Source organism: Anabrus simplex, chromosome 5 (assembly GCF_040414725.1).
Source record: "Anabrus simplex isolate iqAnaSimp1 chromosome 5, ASM4041472v1, whole genome shotgun sequence".
In the NCBI taxonomy this organism is placed as follows: domain Eukaryota; kingdom Metazoa; phylum Arthropoda; class Insecta; order Orthoptera; family Tettigoniidae; genus Anabrus; species Anabrus simplex.
The window spans coordinates 430,887,499-430,912,968 of NC_090269.1; the positions used below are offsets into that span (position 1 = coordinate 430,887,499).

Below are 25,470 nucleotides of genomic sequence, written 5' to 3' on the forward strand. Positions count from 1 at the left end.
AACAATGAAGATGACACATACACCCCCAACCCCCGAGCCATAGGAATTAGCCATTGAAGTTTAGGATCCCCATCCCGCACAAGAATTGATCCCAAGACACTCCGGACCTAACTCCGGCACACCACATAACTGGAATTACCAATATCATTTCACCGTTGCATCCGCTGTCCAGAGTGGTGTTGCAGGTGTCTCCTAAGATGAGCCTTCTGATAAAAAAATCTTAAGGCACTCCTGACATTTATAGCATGGTCTTGGCCGATCTCCAGAATGAGATGTTTCTTACTATGCCTAGCTTTCAAGAAAACCTATGACTTCACTCAGTACAACAGTGTAGGTGTACTTCGGAGTGAGTAAACATGTCGATTTCGAGAGTAGACTTTAGAGCGAAGACTTCTATATCCATGAGGAGAGTGTTACCGTTTCTTAGAATGAGTAAGCATGTGTCTCATAAGATGATACCTTCGAAAAAATATGCGACCACATTCAATACAAACGTGAGGCTTTCTTAAGTGAGACTTCACAGAGAAAGAGAACAAATTACGACATTGTTTTAAACTCTGATGAGTACTGCGTAGTACATGAATATTATTACGAGTAGAATTCAGAGGAAGAGTAGGCACGGAATCGTTACTACGGTCAGGCTGTCCTTGGGAATGAGATAGTAGGTGTTTTGTAAGAAGGTACTTTCGATAAAAGGTTTCACCGCATACATCACATTTATAACAAAGTCTTGGGCGTTCTCCATGTGTTAGCTTGTGTCTTAAAAGATCAGGATTCCGCGAAAACTTACGTCCGCAGTCACTACAGCAGTGTGCTCGCTCTCGAGAATGTGTTAGCATATGTATTTCAAGATTAGACTTCATTGAGAAAAGACTACCACATTCATGACAGAGGTATGCTCGTTCTCGCGAGTGAGTAAGCATGTGTCTTTGAAGATGATACTTCCGAGAAAAAGTAAAAGAACATTCATTACAACGGAAAAACTCTGATTTAACTTGCACCCTGAATTGTGACTTCACAGGCAAAGGGAAGAAATGACTGCTCTTATTAAGATTTTCAGCACGACACAGCGTATGTACACTAGCGGACAGAACACTCCCAAGACCGTTATTAGGTTTCACTCCAGAATGAGATAACATGTGACTTGCAAGATAAGACTTCTGATAAAATGATTTACCACAAACATTACATGTACACTTTTTAGAAAGAGTACTGACACAGTCGTTACTACGGTCAGGTTGTCTTACGGAATGAGATAGTTGGTGTTTAGTAAGAACGTACTTCCGATAAAAGGATTTACCACATACACCACATTTGTAACTAGGCCGTTGGCGTTCTCCAGTATGAATTAGCATATGTCTTATAAGATCAGCTTTACGAGAAAATCTTCGAGTACACTTACTACAGGAATGTGGCCGTTCATTCGAGTGAGTAAGCATATGTGTTTTCAGATTTGACTTTATAGAAAACATTCTTCCGCACTCATTACAAACATGTCGCCGCACTCCAGAGTGAATCAGGGTGTGTCTTTGAAGATTTCGCTTACGAGAGAATGTTCTTCCACATTCATTACATTTGTATAAACTTAACGAGAACTGAGATAACGCTTCCCTTCGAATATTAGGTAAGAGATACAACTGTCTATCGTTTTCCTCAAAATCAGTTGTCCATTCTCTGCAGTGAGAGAACAGTTGTTTTCTGCATATAATACAGTGGTCTGCCCTTTCTCCAGCCCTGGTTGGCAAATGGCACATCATCTTATTTATTTTCAATGACTGGCAGCAAACTTGACAGAAGCGCACTGGACCTCTTGTCAACACTGCCTCGTTCTCCACACTGAAATCCATAGCACTTATTAACATTTCTGGCAAACAGAACAAAATAATATCTAGAATCCAAAAGTAAATGCAATATAGGTACTAGAATGCTCCTCTTCATATTGCAAGGTAATTTTGGCACAAATGGAATCTCTGAACAGCCTTATTCTACAGTGAATAAAGTAGTCAGGCGTTAATAGGTGCTTGTCAGGAAAACACTGTCAGAATACAAAGGCCCTTCTCCTCAGTAATAATAATAATAATAAATAATAATAATAATAATAATAATAATAATAATACAGTAATAATAATGTTATTGGCTTAACATACCACTAATTACTTTTATGGTTTTCGGAGATGCTGAGTTTCCATTATTTAGTCCCATGAGAGTCCTTTTACATGCCAGTAAATCTAGGAACACAGGGCTTCAACCATTTGAGCCACTCAACTTGGTGCCATTCTCCTCAGTGAATATGTATTGCTGAAGAGAAAATCTTACAGACTACATTACATTGCATTCATAAAGGCTCTTTGAAAATCAGGAAATCTCTTCAGTTAGATTCAGAATAGCCAACTCTGTATACTCTCAGCTTTCATCCCAAGCAAAACTCACTACTAGTTTCTTCACAGTGGTAAATAGAGCCCGGATTGTTATGCATTAATAGGTTAGAATGCAAAGTTTCTGAAACGAGCAGCAAGTATAGTCTACCTTCACAACGATTGTACATCATCTTGTACTATCGGGTGTTCATAAATGTTAGGCGTATGGCCCATCAGAACTCCTATAATTTATGTTACTCTTGCTACATTATGGATGAGCGGGTGGCCGACAGTTCAGGGAGTACCTTACCTCCTCTCACCCAGGGTGCTACATACTGGCCTTCAAAATCATGGGACTCACGTCATTGTGTGGAAAAAGTGGGAGTTCTACAATGAGACTGACACAAATTTCAACTGAAACACATCACACTCATTTGGACAAAAAATATTCAAGACCTGTGTGTGTGATATACTTGAGGCTGTTACTGATGTCGTGCATAAATGCAAAATTTAAAACATAGAAGTTCGAGAAACCAGATTTACTGATAAAGTGGCTTTTATGTCAGAAGCATATAGCATACTTAAGGGGAATTCAGGTTCATAATACAAAATGGTTCATGCATCTTTGGAATCGCCTTCATAATACGATGGTAGTTGATGGATTTCATCACCAGGTTTACATCTCACAGATTTGTCTCAGTGCTATCCTTCAGCTATGAATACAAACGATACTCCCTCATGACTTCATACACTCCTATCAAGGTAACAATGAGGAAAACCCTGAGAAAACTCAAATCATCTTGCAGAAGCACAAAGACAAGAACGGCAGATTTACAATCACCTCGTGATCATCTTAGTTGACCTCAATGCACAAGCAGGGAAAGAACAAATATATCAAAATATAATAGGACCTTACACTGCACACATGTGTAACAACGATAAATGTCTAACAGAATTGTTCACGTTGTATCAGATGTGTTCATGTCCAGTCTTCTTTTCCTAGAAAGTTGACGTACCAGAAAACTTTGCAGTTTCTGAAACCCTTTGCTGGTCAATTTCAGATGGACCATGATTCATCAGCATAAAAACAATAACAGATACCATTACTGTGAATCCTGGAATGAATACTCTGGCAATATTTTCACACAATCTGTAGATCAATGATGGTCACCATCATGAGAAAAAACCTTAAGAACTACAACGCATCCTGAGTTGATTTTAAAACTGTGAAGCTTTGAAAGTTAGTGAATATACAATAATTGAGACCATAATCAGAATCCTGGTTGACTGCTGGGAGATATGGGAATTACCTTATGGGAAAACATCCCTTGTACACTCATTACGCAAGAAAGGCACCTGAAGAGCAATAAAAAAAAAACAACTGGGATATATTGGCTCTGACAGTAGCCATTAAAGTACTCTCAAAGATTGGAAATTGTTGGCAGTAGTAGTTCACCAGAGTTAGATTTTAAATGACTCGTAACTTCTACTTACCACACCAAAAACTGATCCTCAGTTCCTCCATGAGAATAAACATCACACTACAGCTGAAAGGTTAGGGACTTAAACCAACATAAATTCACTGTAAACAAAACCATAATTTGAGAGCACGTAGGACCAGACGATTGGTTAATAAGGGAGGATTTTATCAGAGTTGCTGCATCGAGCAGAACTAACATAAAAATCGGCCTATAAATAAAACAAATGAGGAGCACTAGCAATGCTCTGTAATTTATTACTAATGAGAAAAAATAAGCAAAACTGCAAGAACAGTGGATTTAATCAATACACACGTATAAGTATTTACTGTCGATGTGCGTATGTTAATATACTAAATAGGTATTTTGTGCTGGCTACATATTATAATAAACTTTAAAGTTAGCAGACCAAGCAAGTGGCTGCATGCTTTGGGTCATGTAGCTATCAGCTTGCATTCAGAATGGCAATGCCAGCAGCCTGGAATACATACTATATCACTGTGCTTTAAGTATAGTATATGTAGGACAGGACCTCATTAATACAGTCTAATTTTAAGGGTTTCAAAATGTTTTACTTCAGAAAAGTAGTAGTATGAAGGTTTCCATTCTTCACACCATGCAAATACCAAGGCCACAATTATCTCCTTACCAAGTTTCCCATCTTCACACCATGCAAATACCAAGGCTGTATCATAATTAAGGCCACAATCATTTCCTTACTGCTCCTACCCCTTTCTTATCCCATCCTCGCCGTAAGACGTAATGCAAATTATAAAAAGGAAAGTTAGCAGAAAGAGTAGTATATGACTGAAAAATCAAAAACATATGGTATATTTCACACAGAAAATACATACCATATCAGTGTGCTTCAAGTATACTTTATGTAGGACAGGATCTCATTATTACAGTCTAATGTAAAGGGGTTCAAAATGTTTTACTTTAGAAAAGTAGTAGTATAAAAATACAATGCTCTGTTCTCAGTCCTGATAGCTTGCCTTGAATCCTAGAACACGTTGAAGAAATTATAGAGTTCCTTTCATTGGAAATAAAAGGAATAAAACTTTTGAGCTTATAGATTTCGATGGTCGCTTACAGTAGTTTTTATATCACTCAAAGATCAAAACCTTGTGTTCAGAACACGCTCAAAACTTTAATCTACTGAGATAGGTATGTCTTAAACATCACGCAAGATGGCAGGGCAGAACTCTACAGGATATTTTTATTTATTTCTGGATATTGGTAAATAAATTGTATTGGTTACAATTGGAAGATGTACATGGTTAGGTGAATGAATTGGATCCACGAAATGTCACTGTAATATTTGTCCCAAATGGAAGATAATAATTGCTTTTACTCAAAGTGTAAAATCTGCAGTAAATTAAGAAATACCGTCGTTACTACCAAAATCTCTAGAGAAATATTTATATGTACTTACAGGCTGTAGACAGGCCTCCCTTTATGTTGCATTCTGTGCTCGTGCAGTCTTTTTGTTTCTTTCTTGAGGTCCAGGGTCAGCACCAATGAATGGAAATGCTATGTCTGTGAATTCTCACTATCTTTGTACATATGACTATCACAGGCATTTCAAACAGCAAAATAGCATGATCCCTGGACCTTTATATATATATTACTTTTTAGTTGAAAGGAAAATAGCATGATCCCTGGACCAACAAATATCTAACTTAATGAATGAGTTAGGGCACAAAACGAATGAGCGACATGAAGAAAATGACACCTAATTAATTCAAACAACTTCAGTGAGCGAAGACATCACACACGAAAATGTTAGACAAAGAAAACACATATGGAAGTGCTGCAACGTAGCAGAAAAATAATAGTTGTGAGGTAGTAAGGTATGTATCCATATTATTCTTTATAAGTAAAATATTTCATAGTATTTCTTAATTTACCACAGATTTTATACTTAATTTGATTAAAAACAATTATTATCTTCCATTTGGGACAAATATTACAGTGACATTTCATGGATCCAATTTGTTCACATAACAGATATATGCTTGTAAGCCAATCAGAATGTTAGGAGGTGGAAATTGCTATTAGCACCACTGCAAGGGTTGTAGGCTTGTCTTAGCGAAGTGTAGCAGAGCACTCTACTACCCTCTGTGAGGGCTCCAACATCAATCGATCAAAGTTTATATAACATACAAAATGTCTACAAATTCAACTAAATTAACCACAATGCTATACATACTCTCATTATTGGCATACCAATGAGGTTTCCAAGTTTGGGTTATTAATATTCCTCTGAGATCTATACTCCCTTCGTAAAGTTCACCATGCAATGTAGTTAAGTTACAAGCAACTTCTAATTTCTAAAAACAGTAGGTAGATTGATGCCTGAAGGGTAGATGAAGATGTAGGGGTGAGATATACGATGTACCTTAAAACATGGGTAGATCGTATAATTCAGTACGGAAGGATGCATGTCAGCCACGAAGTTAGAATCATGGGAAATAAACATCAGCAGACAAAAACCTGCAGAACAGAGGGTTCATATTTTGCAAATCTCATATACTTACATGCACATAGTAACAAAGAAGAGTAGCATTCCATGCTAAATTTAGACATTTTTAGTGGTAAGAAAAAGGATGAAAAGATCGTAATGAAACATACACTGTCATAAGTGGAGACATAAAGAGGACCTTAGATGCACTTAACTTGGGAACAATAGGTCAGAGACCAAAGAGGTCTTAGTTGCACCATGTCATTATTATTATTATTATTATTATTATTATTATTATTATTATTATTATTATAATTGGCCTTATTCCTAGCTTATTGCAGTCAGCAAAGGAATATAATGGGCGAAAGTATGTATCACACAGATTAAAACACAACTGGTAGAGGCATGTGTTTTAATACTGACGGGATGTAGTACAATTCCAGAAAAAGGCACTGACAAAAACACAAAATGACATAACGGAAAATTACCAGTAAACTAGACAGCTTATTAAATGCCCATTAAAGAATTCCAACATTTTACAAAACAATTCAAATATGATGATGATAATAATAACAATGATAATAAAGAGAGCACTAAGAATAATATTGATAAAACCTAAAAGTACAGTCCAGTAAGTCAAGGATCTAACCAGAACATACGTGACTAACAAGCCAGCTAGACTCAACACCAATGACAGAATATTATGCCAACTTGCAGTCTATGCCAGACTGGAGAAAAGTGAGGACCTCATGAAGCTAAGTTCTAAATTTTAAGTATTTGAGGATTTAAATACAATTTAAACACAAATGATTATACATTTCTGATTTTTTTTTGCAATTTAACAGAAATTGATGATGTTCTTTTAAGAACGAAACATGTCGTTCCATTCTTAATTAAGTTTTTTCCAGGTATAATTCTGTTATATGCTTCCTTTTTCAGGTACTTTCTAACAAACAAAAAGCTGCAACATTTGTGGTGAAAGATTTCAATTGTGGAAGTAATCCAACAAGTATGACAGAAAAACTTGGATGGAAGACGATGGGGACTAGAAGGAGAACAACACGGTTATGTGCCAAGTATAATGCCTATACTGCACCCAACAGGGACATTAATCGAGGACCTACGGTCAAGATTAGTCATCTAAGTCACAGACGTAATGCTATTTTGAGAAGAGAAACTTCAAATTAATAACTATCAACATCCTGGCATGAGATAAAACAACCCTATAAATTTTATTCCAAAATATTTCTTTATTTACGATTTAGTTGTGTAAGCTTTTCTTTGTTTAGCGGCAGGCTCGCAGGAGATTGAAGCTTGTGACGCTATGGGTGGGGCTGAGTCAGGGAACCACCAAGATGAAAGTTAGGAGAAGTCACCCCTACCTCATGCTGTAGCCGAGTGGGAGAGGTAAACTTTTTTGAAATGAAATGTGGGAGCCATCTTTAAATCATCATGACCAACCTGATTATCTCTGCTGAAAGAATGAATGAAATTCATATTCATACATTGCCGTTTCATCCAGAAGAGCTGGTTGTAATTGGAGCATTTATTTAGAGTGCGTGGTCTACCTTCTGTTAATAATCTACTGCCAAAGAAGGAATACTTGGTTACTAACCATGGAAAAGTACTGGAGGCCATCTGGATTATTTCTTTGCAACTCATCGACAAGGGGATTCACCTGAGGGGAGAAATCTAGGAAAGATATCTATTAATTATGAGAGATCCCATGATCAGATTTCGTACCGATATGTCTCATTTATATTAGGTGGATACTGGTCACTTAATTATCACACTATTTTGCCTGTTAGGCCATGAACAGGCTACAAAAGAGTTTTGAGAGGGGGTAGCCTGTTAGTTGTTGAAAGGCTGCAAAAGCATCACCGACACACTTGGATCTTTCTTCTCACAATTGCCCGTTGTTTAGTGAACTGTTGTTTGAAAATCACTAAACACTGTTTAATTCAAATGAACTGCGCACTGTATTGACACACATGACTTTAATAGTGAGTGATAAAACCATGTCGAGTTTTGAACACATTGTGTGACTCATAAACTTATTATTATTATTACTACTCAATGCTTACCCGAGGTAACTGCAGGGATGAATAGTAATAAATGTACTGTTCCAGTAAGATACAGGGTAACTCAGTGTTGAGTCATGGATTCTATTTTGCGGGTCGTATCGTAATACCTTGTATCAATATTCGTTGATTCGGGACCTGCTAATCAAAGATCGTGAGGAGTTGTACGTGGTGAGCATGACATGCATAACGTGGATTAAACTTGTGCATATTCTGGGTCTAGATAACTGGAGAGTCATCATTCACTAAGGACAATGAATTAGGACTGAGTAAACATAACCTTTTATGTATGACTTTGGGGAATGGGAATTATTTTTCATAAAACTATATCTATAATGTTAGGGATTCAATTTTATTTAAACATAAATGTGCAAAAGTAGCGCAAAGAGTCTTTCTAATATAAAAGTCTGAGTGGCTTTAATTGTAAATATGTGAAAATTTACTTTTGGGGAAAGGAATTTTATTTTCCATTTTATTTGGTAATTTTTATGTTTCATTAATAGTTTCATGAGATGAGTAGTTTGATAGATACTAGGATTGATAATGTAGGAGAAGCTGGTATTTTTCTGGTGTAGTTAGTATGCATGCTTAGTAGTATTAGGGTAGAGTAAGTTGTGTGAGAAGAGATGCAAATGATATACTTCGCTAGGGACTATTTCATTTTATTTGTCTTGTTTTAATTGCCGCGTGTGCTGTTTTATTAACGAGTATGTTGTTTTAATTACTGTGTGTATTGTTTTGATTAATGCGTGTGTGTGATATGTACATCACGTAGGCATGCCAGATAGAGTGGACTCATTTGAAAAGATCCGTCGTAATAATAATAATAATAATAATAATAATAATAATAGTAATAATATTAATATTAGAAGCCGGTGTCTTGATGTTCAGAGGTACATGTTTAATTGATAACCGTCGGATCAGCTATGTGTGAAATTATGTGCGGAGATGTGGTTTACGAAGTTGGGATTATTTGAAGTCTAGACGCATGGTTGGATGTCTGTAGCCCACCTTCTGTGAGGGGTAGCTGGCCTAGAACCATATTTTTTGTGCAAGGCTAGTGCACAATATTTTTGTGTTAGCTTCGACCCTAGCAAGAACCTTTGCCTGACTGGAGTTTTATTCTTGCGAGCATTATGATTGATTTATTGGTACAGCTGATTTAGATCTACTCCTGTAATAAGCGACCCGGTGTTCTGCACTTAATATTTCTTTATTATTATTTATTGGATATTTAAATGGCTAATAGGGTTTCTGGATCCCTGGAGACGTCATGGGCGTGTATTCGGTCCTGGGCATGTGTATACCTATCCTACAGTGTTGGGATAAATGATATGCATCTCATATGCTCTGTGTATACAAAAATGTGTGTTTCTCATGTGTTTCTTTTGTGTTCCATATTTTGTTTGTATTGGTGTTCAGCATCGATACTGGTTGTTATCAATTGGTACTGTGAAATCATGTATATAGGTGAAGGTTCAATCTGAATCCAAGACCCTTGAACCTTGTACGGATTGTATCATATCTTGTTCAGTTATTCCACTGGGAAAACAATTTGTAGTAGAATAGGTGTCACTCAGACTTTCTTACATTGAGCTTATAATTCAATTGCCCAGTAATATGGGAATAGCTTCAGTGATTTATGTTAGATGTTCCCGTACACGTTAACTCATGACGTACTTGCTTTACGATAGGTTAGTACTCGGTCTTATCTCTCAATACCAGATTTTAAAATAATCCACAATAATGTAGAATCAATTCCTGTATATCACTTATATATATGTTTCATTCCCCATAATCATCAGGATTTAATGAACTCACTTGATTTAATTTAAACTTTATAGAAACTTGTTCTCAACCTAATATACTGTAGATATGATACCCGTCTGATTGCTGTCATTTCTTGATGGATACAGTACTTGTGCATCCATCTCTTGGCACAGGCCAGAGCAAAGTGTAGCTTCCACTGAAGTCCCAGTCTCATCCATGGCTGTGACAATATGGAAGCTGCTGGGGTGTGGGAGGTGCTGATTAATGACATTCAGAGCACAACCAATGTGTCTGAGTGTCATGAAAGGTGTTGCTCATAGGGTTAGTTGTGGTACAATAGCACTGTCTGGCCCAGTGAAGAAAGCAATGGCAAACTACCTCACTCCTCATCTTGCCTACAACGCCTCATTTTGGTACTGCCGTTGGTTTTTGTGGTTTCGCTATAACTACATAGCCTTTGGTGATGCTATTTGAGGATCCAACCAGCCTCTGGGCTGATGACCTAACAGACAGACAGACAGACAGACAGACAGACAGACAGACAGACAGACAGACAGACAGACAGACAGACAGACAGACAGACAGACAGACAGACAGACATGATACCCGTCTCTTCTTACCCTGTATTCTGCTAAGTTATCTTATATTTGATGCTCAATTGATTTTAACGCGTTAGCGACCACGTAGATTTATCGCCAGAGCCCATGCGGTAGGGGGGCGGGTGAAATGACAATAAGACAGCTTGGGGAGAGATGAAAAGTCGACTAGAAAAAAACAGACAGACAATCCACATAAAGTAAAAGGTAGATTGCAGAAAACTAACCATGGTAAATATTTGTTCATAAATTGGTGAATTGAAGATTGGAATTCATTACCTGCAGCTGGCTTAAAGCCTCTTCTCAAAAAATTAAGATGCTTCAAGAATAGACTCCAACATTATGCAAATTGTTCATAAATTTATATGTGATGATGTCATATTTTATGTAACGCTCAATCCACTCCATATCATAGTATTAAGGTATTCAAGCATCTGAATTATTATGGTATGTGTGAATTTGTATATGAATGTGTTTTATTTACAATGGTAAGATAATATTTAGTGTAAAAAGTTTGAAATACTTAAGGTATGTGTGAATTTGTACATGACGGAATTGTACATACTACTACATACTACTGTAAGTGATCATTGCAGTATGGATACTTTCCAATTGTTCTGTATCTGTTCCTCCTCTCCGAACCATGTGACCTTGCCATGGTGGGGAGGCTTGCGTGTCCCAATGATGCAGATAGCCGAGCCGCAGGTGCAACCATATCGGATGGGTATCTGTTGAGAGACCAGACTAACGAATGGTTCATCGAAAGGAGGGTAGCAGCCTTTCGGTAGTTGCAGGGGCGGCAGTCTAGATGATTGACTAATACGGCCTTGTAATAATACTCAACATGGCTTAGCTGTGTTGATACTGCTACACGGCTGAAAGCAACGGGAAACTACAGCTGTAACTACCTCCCGAGGACATGCAGCTCTCTCTGTATGAATGATGTACTGATGATGGCTTCCTCCCGTGTAAAATATTCCGGAGGAAAACTAGTCCCCCATTCGGATCTCTGGGTGGGGACTACACGAGAGGGGGCGATCATCAGGAAGATGGATACTGACATTCTGCGAGTCGGAGCGCGGAATGTTAGAAGTTTCAATCGTTGTGGTACGTTAGAGAATCTGAAAAGGGAGATGGACAGGCTAAAGTTAGATGTAGTTGGTATAAGTGAAGTAAGTTGGCAGGAAGAACAAGAGTTTTGGTCAGGCGACTACCGAATTATCAACACAAAATCAGACAGGGGAAATGCAGGAGTTGGTTTAATAATGAATAAGAAAATAGGGCAGAAGGTAAGCTACTATGACCAGCATAGTGAAAAAATTATTGTCGTCAAGATAGACACCAAGCCAATGCCCACCACAATAGTGCAAGTTTATATGCCTACTAGTTCAGCGGATAATGAAGAAATCGAAAGAATATATGAGGAGATAGAAGATTTAATACAATATGTAAAAGGTGACGAGAATCTAATTGTGATGGGAGACTGGAATGCAGTGGTAGGCCAAGGAAGAGAAGGCAGTACGGTAGGAGAATTCGGATTGGGACAAAGGAACGAAAGAGGAAGTCGGCTGGTTGAATTCTGCACTGATCATAATTTAGTTTTTGCCAATACTTGGTTCAAACACCACAAACGACGGCTGTATACGTGGATGAGACCTGGAGACACTGGAAGGTATCAAATAGACTTCATTATGATTAGGCAGAGATTCAGAAACCAGGTGTTGGATTGCAAAACTTTCCGAGGAGCAGACATGGACTCTGACCACAACTTGTTGGTCATGAAATGCCACCTGAAGTTGAAGAAATTGAAGCAAGGAAAGAATGCAAAAAGATGGGATCTAGACAAGTTCAAAGTAAATAGTGTGAGGGATTGTTTCAAGGAACATGTTGCACAAGGACTAAATGAAAATGCTGAAGGAAACACTATAGAGGAAGAGTGGAGAGTCACGAAAAATGAAGTCACCAGCGCTGCTGAAGAAATGTTAGGAAGGAAGAAAAGATCAACTAAGAATAAGTGGACAACTCAGGAGATTCTAGACCTGATTGATGAACGACGAAAATACAAGAATGCTAGAAATGAAGAGGGCAGAAAAGAATACAGGCGATTAAAGAATCAAGTGGATAGAAAGTGCAAGGTAGCTAAGGAAGAATGGCTGAAGGAGAAGTGCAAGGATGTCAAAGGCTGTATGGTCCTGGTAAAGGTAGACGCTGCATACAGGAAAATCAAGGAAACCTTTGGAGAAAGGAAATCAAGGTGTATGAATATTAAGAGCTGAGATGGAAAGCCACTTCTAGGGAAAGAAGACAAAGCAGAAAGATGGCAGGAGCATATCCAACAGTTGTATGAAGGTAAAGATGTAGATAATTTTGTTCTGGAACATGAAGAGGCTGTTGATGCTGATGAAATGGGAGACTCAATTTTGAGGTCAGAGTTTGACAGAGCTGTGAGTGACCTAAATAGGAACAAGGTACCTGGAATTGATAACATTCCCTCTGAATTACTGACTGCCTTAGGAGAAACCAGCATGGCAAGGTTATTTCATTTAGTGTGCAAGATGTATGAGACAGGAGAAGTCCCATCCGATTTTCAGCAGAATGTTGTTATACCTATTCCCAAGAAAGCCGGTGCTGACAGGTGTGAAAACTACCGCACTATTAGTTTAGTATCTCATGCCTGCAAAATCTTAACATGTATTATTTATAGAAGAATGGAAAAACAAGTTGAAGCTGAGTTGGGAGAAGATCAATTTGGCTTCAGAAGAAATGTAGGAACACGTGAAGCAATCCTGACTTTACGTCTGATCTTAGAGGATCGAATCAAGAAGGACAAGCCCACGTATATGGCATTCGTAGATCTAGAAAAGGCATTCCATAATGTTGATTGGACCAAGCTATTTATGATTCTGAAGATGATAGGGATCAGATACCGAGAACGAAGAATTATCTACAATCTTTATAAAAATCAGTCTGCAGTGATAAGAATCGAGGGCTTTGAAAGAGAAGCAGCAATCCAGAAAGGAGTGAGGCAAGGCTGCAGTTAGTTCCCTCTCCTTTTCAATGTTTACATAGAACAGACAGTAAAGGAAATCAAAGAGAAATTTGGAAATGGAATCACAGTTCAAGGAGAGGAAATCAAAACCTTGAGATTTGCCGATGATATTGTTATTTTACCTGAGACTGCAGAAGATCTCGAGAAGTTGCTGAATGGTATGGATGAAGTCTTGGGTAAGGAGTACAAGATGGAAATAAATAAGTCCAAAACAAAAGTAATGGAGTGCAGTCAAACGAAGGCAGGTGATATAGGAAATATTAGATTAGGAAATAAAGTCTTAAAGGAAGTAGATGAATATTGTTACTTAGGTAGTAAAATAACTAACGATGGCAGAAGTAAAGAGGACATAAAAGGCAGACTAGCACAAGCAAGGAAGAGCTTTCTTAAGAAAAGAAATTTGCTCACTTCAAACATTGATATCGGAATTAGAAAGATGTTTTTGAAGACTTTCGTGTGGAGCGTGGCATTGTATGGAAGTGAAACATGGACAATAACTAGCTCAGAAAGAAAAAAGAATAGAAGCTTTTGAAATGTGGTGTTACAGAAGAATGCTGAAGGTGAGATGGATAGATCGAATCACGAATGAAGAGATACTGAATTGAATTGGTGAGAGGAGATCGATTTGGCTAAATTTGACAAGAAGAAGAGATAGAATGATAGGACACATCTTAAGACACACAGGACTTGTTCAGTTGGTTTTTGAAGGAAGTGTAGGTGGTAAGAACCGCAGGGGTAGACCAAGGTATGAATATGACAAGCAGATTAGAGCAGATGTAGGATGCAATAGTTACGTAGAAATGAAAAGGTTAGCACAGGATAGGGTGGCATGGAGAGCTGCATCAAACCAGTCTATGGACTGATGACTCAAACACATGTATCTGTTAACAATAATAATATTTGCTCACAAATTAGTTTTGACAGACTTAAAAACTCAACAGTTATAAATTAACTCAGTCCAATAGCTTCAAATATTACAAAAAAAAAAATGCAGACAGATTTATTCACTGGGCTGGTCACGTTACAAGAATGACCAACAGTAAGGTCATGGTCAACAAGACCCCCCAGGGATACATTGGTGATTAAACTGAGATATTACTGTCAGTACCCCTTGAAGTGGTTCAGTCAGTGAGTGGTGCCATCTAGGTGGCCTGCTTATCACTACCAAAATACTCATTGTTCTGATGACCAGTTAAGAAAGTAGAATTCTACTGAAAGGACACTGTGGCAGAGTTATTTCAATTCAACATGGAAGGATCAAACTCAAGAACTTGGGATCATGATTCAGAGGTAACTGACAGAATTCAGGAATGATCTGGATGAACCTGTCCTGAGTTTGAACCTGTGAAGTTAGGATTTGGAGACTGCCTTCCTACCACTCGCCCACAGAAGGAGCTAGTGAACAGAAAAACAACAAATTCAATATTGTTTAGGATTACGGGTGTAAAATCTAATTAAGCTAAATTTTACTTACTTTTCTTCTTTGAAGCATGGGACCAGTTCACCAAGAGCATGTTCTTCTACAAATAATTCATCCTTAATGTCTCTAAATGGCTGTAAGATAAAAGGAAAGTAAATTAAGAAATTTAGGGTACACAGGTAACTGAAATATAAGTATATAAGTAAAGATGACATCGATTAAAAAATAATTTTCATACTCTCATAATAATCATACAATTTATTGTCACAAGGTAGAAATATGAAAAATGGAAATGGAGCAACAATTGTCGTATCATATCATAATTACATGCAGAGATAATAACAAGAAAGTGATGCTGTAATTGGATAAACATAAGAGGAAGATAAATTTCACATTGCAAGGACGATCTCCACATCACTTGTTTTCTCTTCTCAGAACATCCCGTCATCATGTTCATTCTATTATGTGTCCTTAATTCACTTGTCATTGGTTGTCCCTTGCCATTACTTGAGTTCCTACAGATGACTCACATTGCTAAACAGACATACAAAGGATCTCACCTCAAGGTCAATGACTTGCCTACCATGTCTGAATCTATCTCGTACACGGAGGACCCAGTTTCGATTCCTGGATGTCTGGCATTTTTGCCATATTCTGACGGCTAGTCCGAGGTCCACTTAGTCTATATGAGAACAATTAAGGAGCTACCTGACAGTGAGACAGCATTCCTGGTCTAAAAACACAGAATAACAGCTGTGAGGATTTTTCGTGCTGGCCACGTCACATTGTGAAATGCAGGCCTTCATACTGAGCAGGAGTTGCTTGATAGGCTACAGGTCATCAAGGCTGTAGCACCATGTGGTTTAGTTTAATTTTGATAGTTTTAAAATATCTAATATGTTTCTTATAAGGCATGACGAGAACAACCTACAATTTTTTAAAATTTTCACTCAACAGACAGACACTTCAATTTTATGCAGTGTTTATATTGATGTTATGTCTCGGGTTTATGAAACAAAGAAAATTTATACTTTTCTTCCTAAAATTCTATATTCCTGTCTAGAAGGATTCTCTTCCTTTCTAAATGATTATACAAATATCCTCAAGACTTCTTGAATTCAACAATTATTTGTTTCTTTCGTTCATCTATGTACAGTTTTCTGTCTGCATCAGTCCTTGTCTAGAGCCATTTCTGAAACACTTGATGTTTACATTTACAAGCTGCTCTGACTTCATCATTCCACACACTTTTAGGACAGATGGAATCAACAAGTTTGGTGCGCATTTTGACCTTATCGTAGGCCACATGTGAATAAATTTCATGATTATAGCTTATACTTAAGTATGAAATAATAAAGTAAAGTATTAAAAATGTACCCAAATTTTACACTATTCAATTTTCCAACATATAACAAATAAATGTTTTAGAACCAAACATGTAGATGGATTAAAGAGCGTCTGATGGCACAAACGGTTTGTTGATATCATGTATTGTTGAGGGGTAGTATACGTCGAATTGGAGGTTTGCACTTTTAAATGTGCTCATGCCTATCTGTCATCTATATATATTATGACCTTCCAATGACATGTAATTACATGTCAGGGAGTCATTGAAGGTCATAATTATGATAAATGCATATGGACAGCATACATGTAAGATAAATTGTTCATGCACGGCGAATTTATATATATTCGTAATATATGAGCCGACACAACTCGCAAATTGATGATAGATCTTATGGAAGAGAATTGGTAGATCAAGCTCAGAATCCCGTGGTATACATCGGATCGCATGAAAACAGTGTAGTCGCAAGCGGGTATCAATAAATATTTGCAGTAACAGCTGAGAAGAAGAAAGGCCAGACATTACATCTAGTATTACAGACGTCAAGGAGGCCATGGATTAAGCCGGAATTAAATACAGTTAATCATCTAACAGGCGTGTGGTATGACGTACTTCAAGTCCAGAAGAATAAACAATAGTAGCGTGTGTTCATTTGTGAATCTCCGTGATAACGTTTCCTCAAATGTCAAAATCATATGTAAAGAAGTCAGGATCATAGTTATGTAGTTCATGGAAAGCAGCCTCATTATTATTATTGTAAATAATGAAGTTAGAATTTGTTTCAATGTTAATTCTTGAGTAGCAGAAAAAGATCGGGAAGCAAATAGTGAGCACAGTTCTTGTATGCGAGTTAAGGTCTTTAAAATGTAAAAAGTTGAGGCCTAAATAACGTTTCATAAACTAAATATAGCATTGAGCGACACTAATTTATACAGGCCAGTATTAATCGATAACAGTGGACTTGTAAATCTGTATGAATTCGCTCTAATTATTTTGTTCGAGTTTCAGATTGAACCCAAGGTGTTGCCTATATTTGTGAATAAGAAAGTCCATATAGAGGAGATGTTCGAGTAAACCAGTAGGATCCTGGTGGATCCGCACTCTGCCGGGATGAATGAGATGGCTGAAAAAATAACCTGACGACCAATACCTGTGGAGAAGCGAGGAAGTCAGATGAGTAGTCGGACCTTGCCCTTCTTGTTTACTTGTAGATGCTTATAGTAGTAGAAGTAGATCATTTTAAATGTCACACAGGTGATATAAAGTGAAATAACTTGAATGTTCTAACGTGCTAACGGTGTTGGTTTAACGTCATATAATGCTACTGCGTATATTAGAATAATGTTTTCCGTCGGTGAATATTAGGGTTAGGCGATCTTTCCTGCGTTGTTTTCTGTGTTAGTGGAACAGCTGTGAAGCGAGTGTGATCTTGAATGCTACACGTAAGTTTGAAGTACCGATGTGTGAGATATTTGATGTGGTGATCTTATAATTTGAATAATTCCGTGGAGTGATGTGATATGTTTTGTGGATCGATTCAGTGATGGTTGTATGAATAATAGTGAAGCTCTTCAAAGATATTTTAGCTCATTTATGTAGGAAATGATGAGTATTTTCGTTATGTGGTGGACATTGTGTGGCGTAAAATATGTAGGGTCATCTAAAGGTATAGTTGACGGTACAATTAGAGAATGATTTATTGAGTGGTGAATTGCGGTAATAATTTAATTCTTTGAGATGGCCAATGGTTAGGATAGTGTTATTGAAAGGTATTTCCGCCGCGTATGTTTGAGTTTATTAGATGAGCGAGTTTCGTAGCGTTGATTGAATGCTTTTCGAAGAGATTGGTTAGGCATACGAGCTGACTTGAGTTTAATTTGATATCACATGGATAGCGGAATGTTTTTTACGAACACACGAGTAGGATCTTCGACAAGCTACTCGAACGATAATTAGATTGTGGGAGTATTGTCACCTGTACTGTAGATCAACTTGTAGCATTGCTAGATGTAGTAAGTTGGCGCTGTAGAAGTATTTTCCAGCAGGATGGAGTGGAGCCGATGCAACGCAGATCGTCTGGCATTTGATCGTTCACTTATTTATGACAGTAGTTGGTACTTTATTTCAGGTGCAGCCATATGATGCCGTTGGTTGGATGGAGACATGCATTTATTTATTTATGGAGCAATGATACTATTATTATGTATTTGAAGGATTTTCTGTGTTTATCATGCGCCGTTAGAAAATTCAAGTTAATATTCAGGTAGTTAGAAGGTTATAATGAAGTAATAGGAGAAGTAGAGCAGGGAGGACAGGTTCATCTAATAAATGCGTCAGCGAATGAATAAACAAGATGAATGAATAGAAACTGAAATTGCTGATTTTCCATTATATTAATTTACATTTATTTAAGTGAATCAGTGTTGTGTAATGATGAGATTTTAATTTAATGACTGACAATTATTTTTCAAGATGGACTTGATTATTTTTATGCGGTGCGATAAGAGATGCACAAGGATCATTTATTTTACGTTGCATATTTCAGTTCAATTGTAGTCAGTTAATTTCATTATATTAAAATTATTATATTTCCAATTTCTCATTGCAATTTTCATTTATGCCTAATTTAAGTGAACTCATTATTTTGAGACTGATATTGGATCATTACCAGGTTAATTATTGATAGGATGTGACCGCTTTCTTTCCGAAGGGCCATGCCCTGAGTGGAGGATCATGTAAACCACTGAATTCTAGTCGAGCGCATTATGAAATTTATTATCATCTTCAAACTAGGCGTCCCACGAACGGTCACAATATAAAAGCATGTCGATCTGGAACGATCTATATATAAAGGTATAAAAATAAAAATAAGAGATGAATTAATGAGGCACTTCCAGATATCTCAGAAATTTGAAACTTGGTACCAGAGAAGCTGATGACTCCAGGATCCCTAGAAAAATAGAAAATTCCTAAATTCCCAGATGGGGGCACACTGGGGGCCTCAAATTTTGGGCTCCACATAACGCAGTTCGATAATATATCCACAGCAACAACCTATAGATATCGTGTCCTTAAAAAAATTTCAGGAATTTCCTCATTTTTACCCCCTTCCTCCCAAATCAAGATGATGCCTCAACCTGCCAGATGAGCTACAAAATTGAAATTTGGCAAAATTATAGCTTTTAGCCTGTAACAGATGGAAAATTTCCAAGATGTTCTAATTTTTCACGAATAATAATGGTGTGTGGCCACTGGAGAGACATGGTGCAGGTCTTTTGATTTGACACCCGTAGGCACGATGAGGATGAAATGATGATGAAGACGGCACATACACCCAGTCCCCATGCCAGGGGAATTAACCAATAATGGTTAAAACTCCCGACCCTGCTGGGAATCAAACCCAGGACCCCCTGTGACCAAAGGCCAGCACGCTAACCATTTAGCCAAGGAGCCAGACATTTTTCACTTTTTATCCCTGAAAAATATTGAAATATGGAGGCAATATTAATGACTGTGCAAACATTCCTTTAGAAGTAGTTGTTGGCTAAACTGTAAGTCGTATCACAAAATGGATGGCACAATCACAGTACAATTGGGAGTGGTCTACAATTTTTGTCTTATCTCTCCTCCATATATGTTAAATTTGACTGTATTTCTGGACTGTTCGTAAATCTGGTGATTTTTGCACTATATTTTATTGTTTGAGACACGTATAGAAAATATAGAGTCATCAAGTTTGATGTGCATGTTGACATGATCGAAGGCCATATGTGAACCAAATTTCATGATTCTAGCTTACATAGTAGTGTCCAAAAGTTAAGCATAGTTATGAGTAACCAGGGCAAAAGGAAATAGACCACAAATCGCATGACATGTGCACCTACCAACCTTATGTGTTTGCTCTGTATAGGAAGGGAGTGCTCCCTGCGTTGACTAGTGGTGTAATCGCAAGGTAAACACAGCCAGTGCCTGCGCCCCGTATTACCTCAGTCGTATTTGCCCTGTTATAGTGCGCGGAGTGTAGCCTCGTGGTGAACATGATAACATAAAAGCACGACGACGCCATTTGGACCCCGTTTTGCAGGGTAGAATACTCGACCGCCTTGAAGCAGGCCAGACACATCTCGATGTCGTCGTTTCCTTGAATGTGCCACAAAGTGTTATGTCCAGACTTTGGAGATGATTTCAAGACACAGGTGATGTTAGGTGTAGGCCAGTACCAGGACGACCAAGGGTAACCACTCCACAGCAGGCTCAATAGCTGGCCTTAAACGCATGATGAAATAGTTGGTGGAGCTTAGAGGCGTCTCAGGAGTTGCGTTTCCCGCCAAACTGTGTAGCGGAGGCTCAGAACAGAAGGGCTGTTGGCCCAATGTCCAGCGGTGTGCATCCCGCTCATTCCAGCACAGAGGCGAGCCCGTTTACTGTGGAGCCATCAACATCGAAACTGGACCATGAATGAATGGAGGCATGTGCTTTTCACAGATGAATCCTGCTTCAGTTTGCAGAATGACTCTCATCACACATTAATCTGGAGAGAACCAGGTAGCTGATACAACCACAGGAACATCGTGGAACGGGACCAGTATGGTGGTAGTGACGTCATGGTGGTAGGTAGCATCATGTTGAATGGCCGTTCGGACCTGCACATCTTCATGGGTGGTCCTAGGAACACTGTTAATGCTCGGAGATACAGGGATCATGTACTGAGACCACATGTTTGACTCTTCCGAGGTGCGGTTGGTCCAGGCTTCCTCTTAATGGACGATAATGCCAGACCACACCGCGCTGCTCTGGTGGATGAATTTCTGGCTGGGGGAGGCATTCACCGCATGGACTGGCCAGCAAGGTCTGCAGATCTGAATCCTATACAACATGCCTGGGATGCATTGGGGAGTTGAATTGCCTCTGGTCAGCCTCCACCAAGGACCCTCCAAGACCTTCACATTGCCCATTCGGAGGAATGGGATTGACTGCCACAAGAGCTCTTGGACCATCTGATAGAAAGCATGCCACGTCGCTGCGAAGCATGTGTGACCTCTGGGGGTAACCATACACCCTATTAAAAGCGTATTTTATTGTGGAAGACAATGCCAAGTTTTGTTAGTTGTTGTCAAAGGTGTACCTTAGCTATGAGAACCTTTCTGACATTGCTTTTTTGGACAAGTTGTGTGACATATGGCGTGTGATGCAAGCTTCCATTTGTTCAGCAATCTGTTTGACATTTCTATCAGACGATATGGCCTTGTGGAGCGATTATGCTCAACTTCTGGACACTAGTGTACATAAGTGTGCAAAAAATGAAGTCAAACAACAAAAATGTACACAATTTCACCAAATTTGATTTTTCAAAATCAAACTAACCAATAAATATGAGAGATACGGGAAAATGTTTTAGAACAAAATATGTAGAATGATTAAAGGGGCATCTGATGGTGCAAACCATTTTTTGATATCATGTACCGTTGAGGAGTAGTAAATCTCGAAGTGGAGGTCTGCCCTTTTAAACAAGCTCTTGCCTATCATCTATATATATAAAAGCAAGTAGGTCTGGAGCGATCTATATATAAAGGTAAAGAACTGAAAAGAGAAGTGAATTAATGAGGCACTTCCAGATAACTCAGAAATTTAAAAGTTGGTACTGGAGTAGCTGATGACCCCAGGATCCCTAGGAAAAAAAAATCCTAAAATTCCCCAAGGAGGCTTCAAATTTTGGGCTCAGCATAAGAACGCTGTTGTATAATTTATCCAAAGTGACAACCTATAGGTTTCGTATCCTTAAAAAATTTTCAGGAATTTCCTAATTATTATGACCTCCCAAATCAAGATGGCATCTCAGTCTGGCAGAAGAGCTAGAAAAATTAAATTTGATGAAATTATAGCTTTTAGCCTGTAACCAACGGAATAATTCCAAGATGTTATAATTTTTCACTTTTTACCCCTGAAAAATATTGAAATATGGAGGCAATTTTAATGACTGTGCAGACATTCCTTTTGAGGTAGCTGTTGTTTAAACTAAGTTGTATCACAAAATAGATGGCACAATCTCAGTTAATTAAGAGTGGTTTACAACTTTGGTCCTATGAATTTTTGTCATATCTCTCACCCTTATACATTAAATTTGGCTGTATTTCTGGACTGTTCGTAAATCTGGTGATTTTTGCACGTATATTTCGTCATTTGAGACACATGTAGGAAAGATAGAGTCATCAAGTTTGGTGTGCATATTGACACGATCGAAGGCAATATGCGAACCAAATTTCATGATTCTAGCTTATAAATAAGTATGCAAAAATAAAGCATTAAAAACATACCCAAATTTCACCCTATTCAATTTTTGAACTCAATCTACCCAATAAATATGAGAGATACAAGAAAATGTTTTAGAACCAAACATGTAGGATGATTAAAGGGTCATGTGATGGTGCAAACTGTTTGTTGATATCATGTACCGTTGAGGGGTAACCGTCCACCTAATCAATATTTTATTATGTCTTATTACTATGCAGTACCGGGGTAGTGTATCTCGAAGTGGAGGCCTGCACTTTTAAACGTGATCATATGTGTCACCTATATGTATAACGGCACGTCTGTTTGGTGTGATCTATGTATAAATGTATAACAATGAAAATAGACATGAATTATCGAGGCACTTCCAGATATTTCAAATTTAAAACATGGCAACAGAGAAGATGATGATTCAAGGATCCCTAGAAAAATAGAAAATTCCTAAATTCCCTGAAGGGGGCATGCTGGGGGCTTCAAATTATGGGCTCAGCATAAGAACACAGTCGTATAATATATCCAAAGCGACAACCTATAGTTTTTGTGTCCTTAAAAAAATTTTCAGGAATTTCCTCATTCTTATCCCCCTTTCTCCAATTCAAGATGGTGGCTCAATTTGCCACACGAGCTATAAAATAGAAATTTCATAAAATTATATCTTTTAGCCTGTATCCAATGGAAAAATTCCAAGATGTAAAATTTTTTCAGTTTATGTTGTTGTTGTTGTTTGAGTCATCAGTCCATAGATTGCATCCTACATCTGCTCTAATCAGCTTGTCATATTCATACCTTGGTCTACCCCTACCGTTCTTACCACCAACACTTCCTTCAAAAACCAACTGAACAAGTCCTGGGTGTCTTATGATGTGTCCTATCATTCTATCTCTTCTTCTTGTCAAATTTAGCCAAATCGATCTCCTCTCACCAATTCGATTCAGTATCTCTTCATTTGTGATTTGATCTATCCATCTCACATTCAGCATTCTTCTGTAACACCACATTTCAAAAGCTTCTATTCTCTTTCTTTCTGAGCTAGTTATCGTCCACGTTTCATTTCCATACAATGCCACGCTCCACACGAAAGTCTTCAAAAACATCTTTCTAATTCCTGTATCAATGTTTGAAGTGAGCAAATTTCTTTTCTTAAGAAAGCTCTTCCTTGCTTGTGCTAGTCTGCATTTTATGTCCTCTTTACTTCTGCCATCGTTAGTTATTTTACTACCCAAGTAACAATATACATCTACTTCCTTTAAGACTGCATTTCCTACTCTAATATTTCCTACATCACCTGCCTTCGTTCGACCGCACTCCATTACTTTTGTTTTGAACTTATTTATTTTCATCTTGTACTCCTTACCTAAGACTTCATCCATACCATTCAGCAACTTCGAGATCTTCTGCAGTCTCAGATAAAATAACAATATCATCGGCAAATCTCAAGGTTTTGATTTCCTCTCCTTGAACTGTGATTCCCTTTCCAAATTTCTCTTTGATTTCCTTTATTGCCTGTTCTATGTAAACATTGAAAAGGAGGGGGGACAAACTGCAGCCTTGCCTCACTCCTTTCTGGATTGCTGCTTCTTTTTCAAAGCCCTCGATACTTATCATGGCAGACTGATTTTTGTACAGATTGTAGAAAATTCTTCGTTCTCGGTATCTGATCCCTATCATCTTCAGAATCATAAATAGCTTGGTCCAAACAACATTATGGAATGCCTTTTCTAGATCTACGAATGCCATATACGTGGGCTTGTCCTTCTGGATTCGATCCTCTAAGATCAGACGTGAAGTCAGGATTGCTTCACGTGTTCCTACATTTCTTCTGAGGCCAAATTGATCTTCTCCCAACTCAGCTTCAACTTCTTTTTCCATTCTTCTGTAAATAATGCGTGTTAAAATTTTGCAGGCATGAGATACTAAACTAATGGTGCGGTAGTTTTCACATCTGCCAGCACCGGCTTTCTTGGGAATCGGTATAACATTCTTCCGAAAATCGGATGGGACTTCTCCTGTCTCATACATCTTGCACACTAAATGAAATAACCTTGCCATGCTGGTTTCTCCTAAGGCAGTCAGTAATTCAGAGGGAATGTCATCAATTCCAGGTGCCTTGTTCCTATTGAGGTCACTCACAGCTCTGTCAAGCTCTGACCTCAAAATTGGGTCTCCCATTTCATCAGCATCAACAGCCTCTTCATGTTCCAGAACCAAATTATCTACATCTTTACCTTGATACAATTGTTGGATATGCTCCTGCCATCTTTCTGCTTTGTCTTCTTTCCCTAGAAGTGGCTTTCCATCTGAGCTCTTAATATTCATACACCTAGATTTCCTTTCTCTAAAGGTTTCCTTGATTTTCCTGTATGAGCGTCTACCTTTCCCAGGACCATACAGCCTTCGACATCCTTGCACTTCTCCTTCAGCCATTCTTCCTTAGCTACTTTGCACTTTCTATCCACTTGATTCTTTAATCGCCTGTATTCTTTTCTGCCCTCTTCATTTCTAGCATTCTTGTATTTTCATCGTTCATCAATCAGGTCTAGTATCTCCTGAGTTATCCACTGATTCTTAGTTGATCTTTCCTCCTTCCTAACATTTCTTCAGCAGCCCTACTGACTTCATTTT

The 25,470-nt window shown here is 38.1% G+C and overlaps 1 protein-coding gene across 1 annotated transcript in view; it reads right to left on the bottom strand.

The window, feature by feature from the left end:
* LOC136874606 (probable inactive protein kinase DDB_G0270444) overlaps positions 1-25,470 on the bottom strand; it is a 117,607-nt gene that overhangs the window by 12,218 nt on the left and 79,919 nt on the right. The window contains exon 7 of the mRNA XM_068227877.1: positions 15,270-15,349. Coding sequence (XP_068083978.1) covers positions 15,270-15,349 — 80 coding nt within the window. The remainder of the gene's footprint in view (positions 1-15,269; positions 15,350-25,470) is intronic.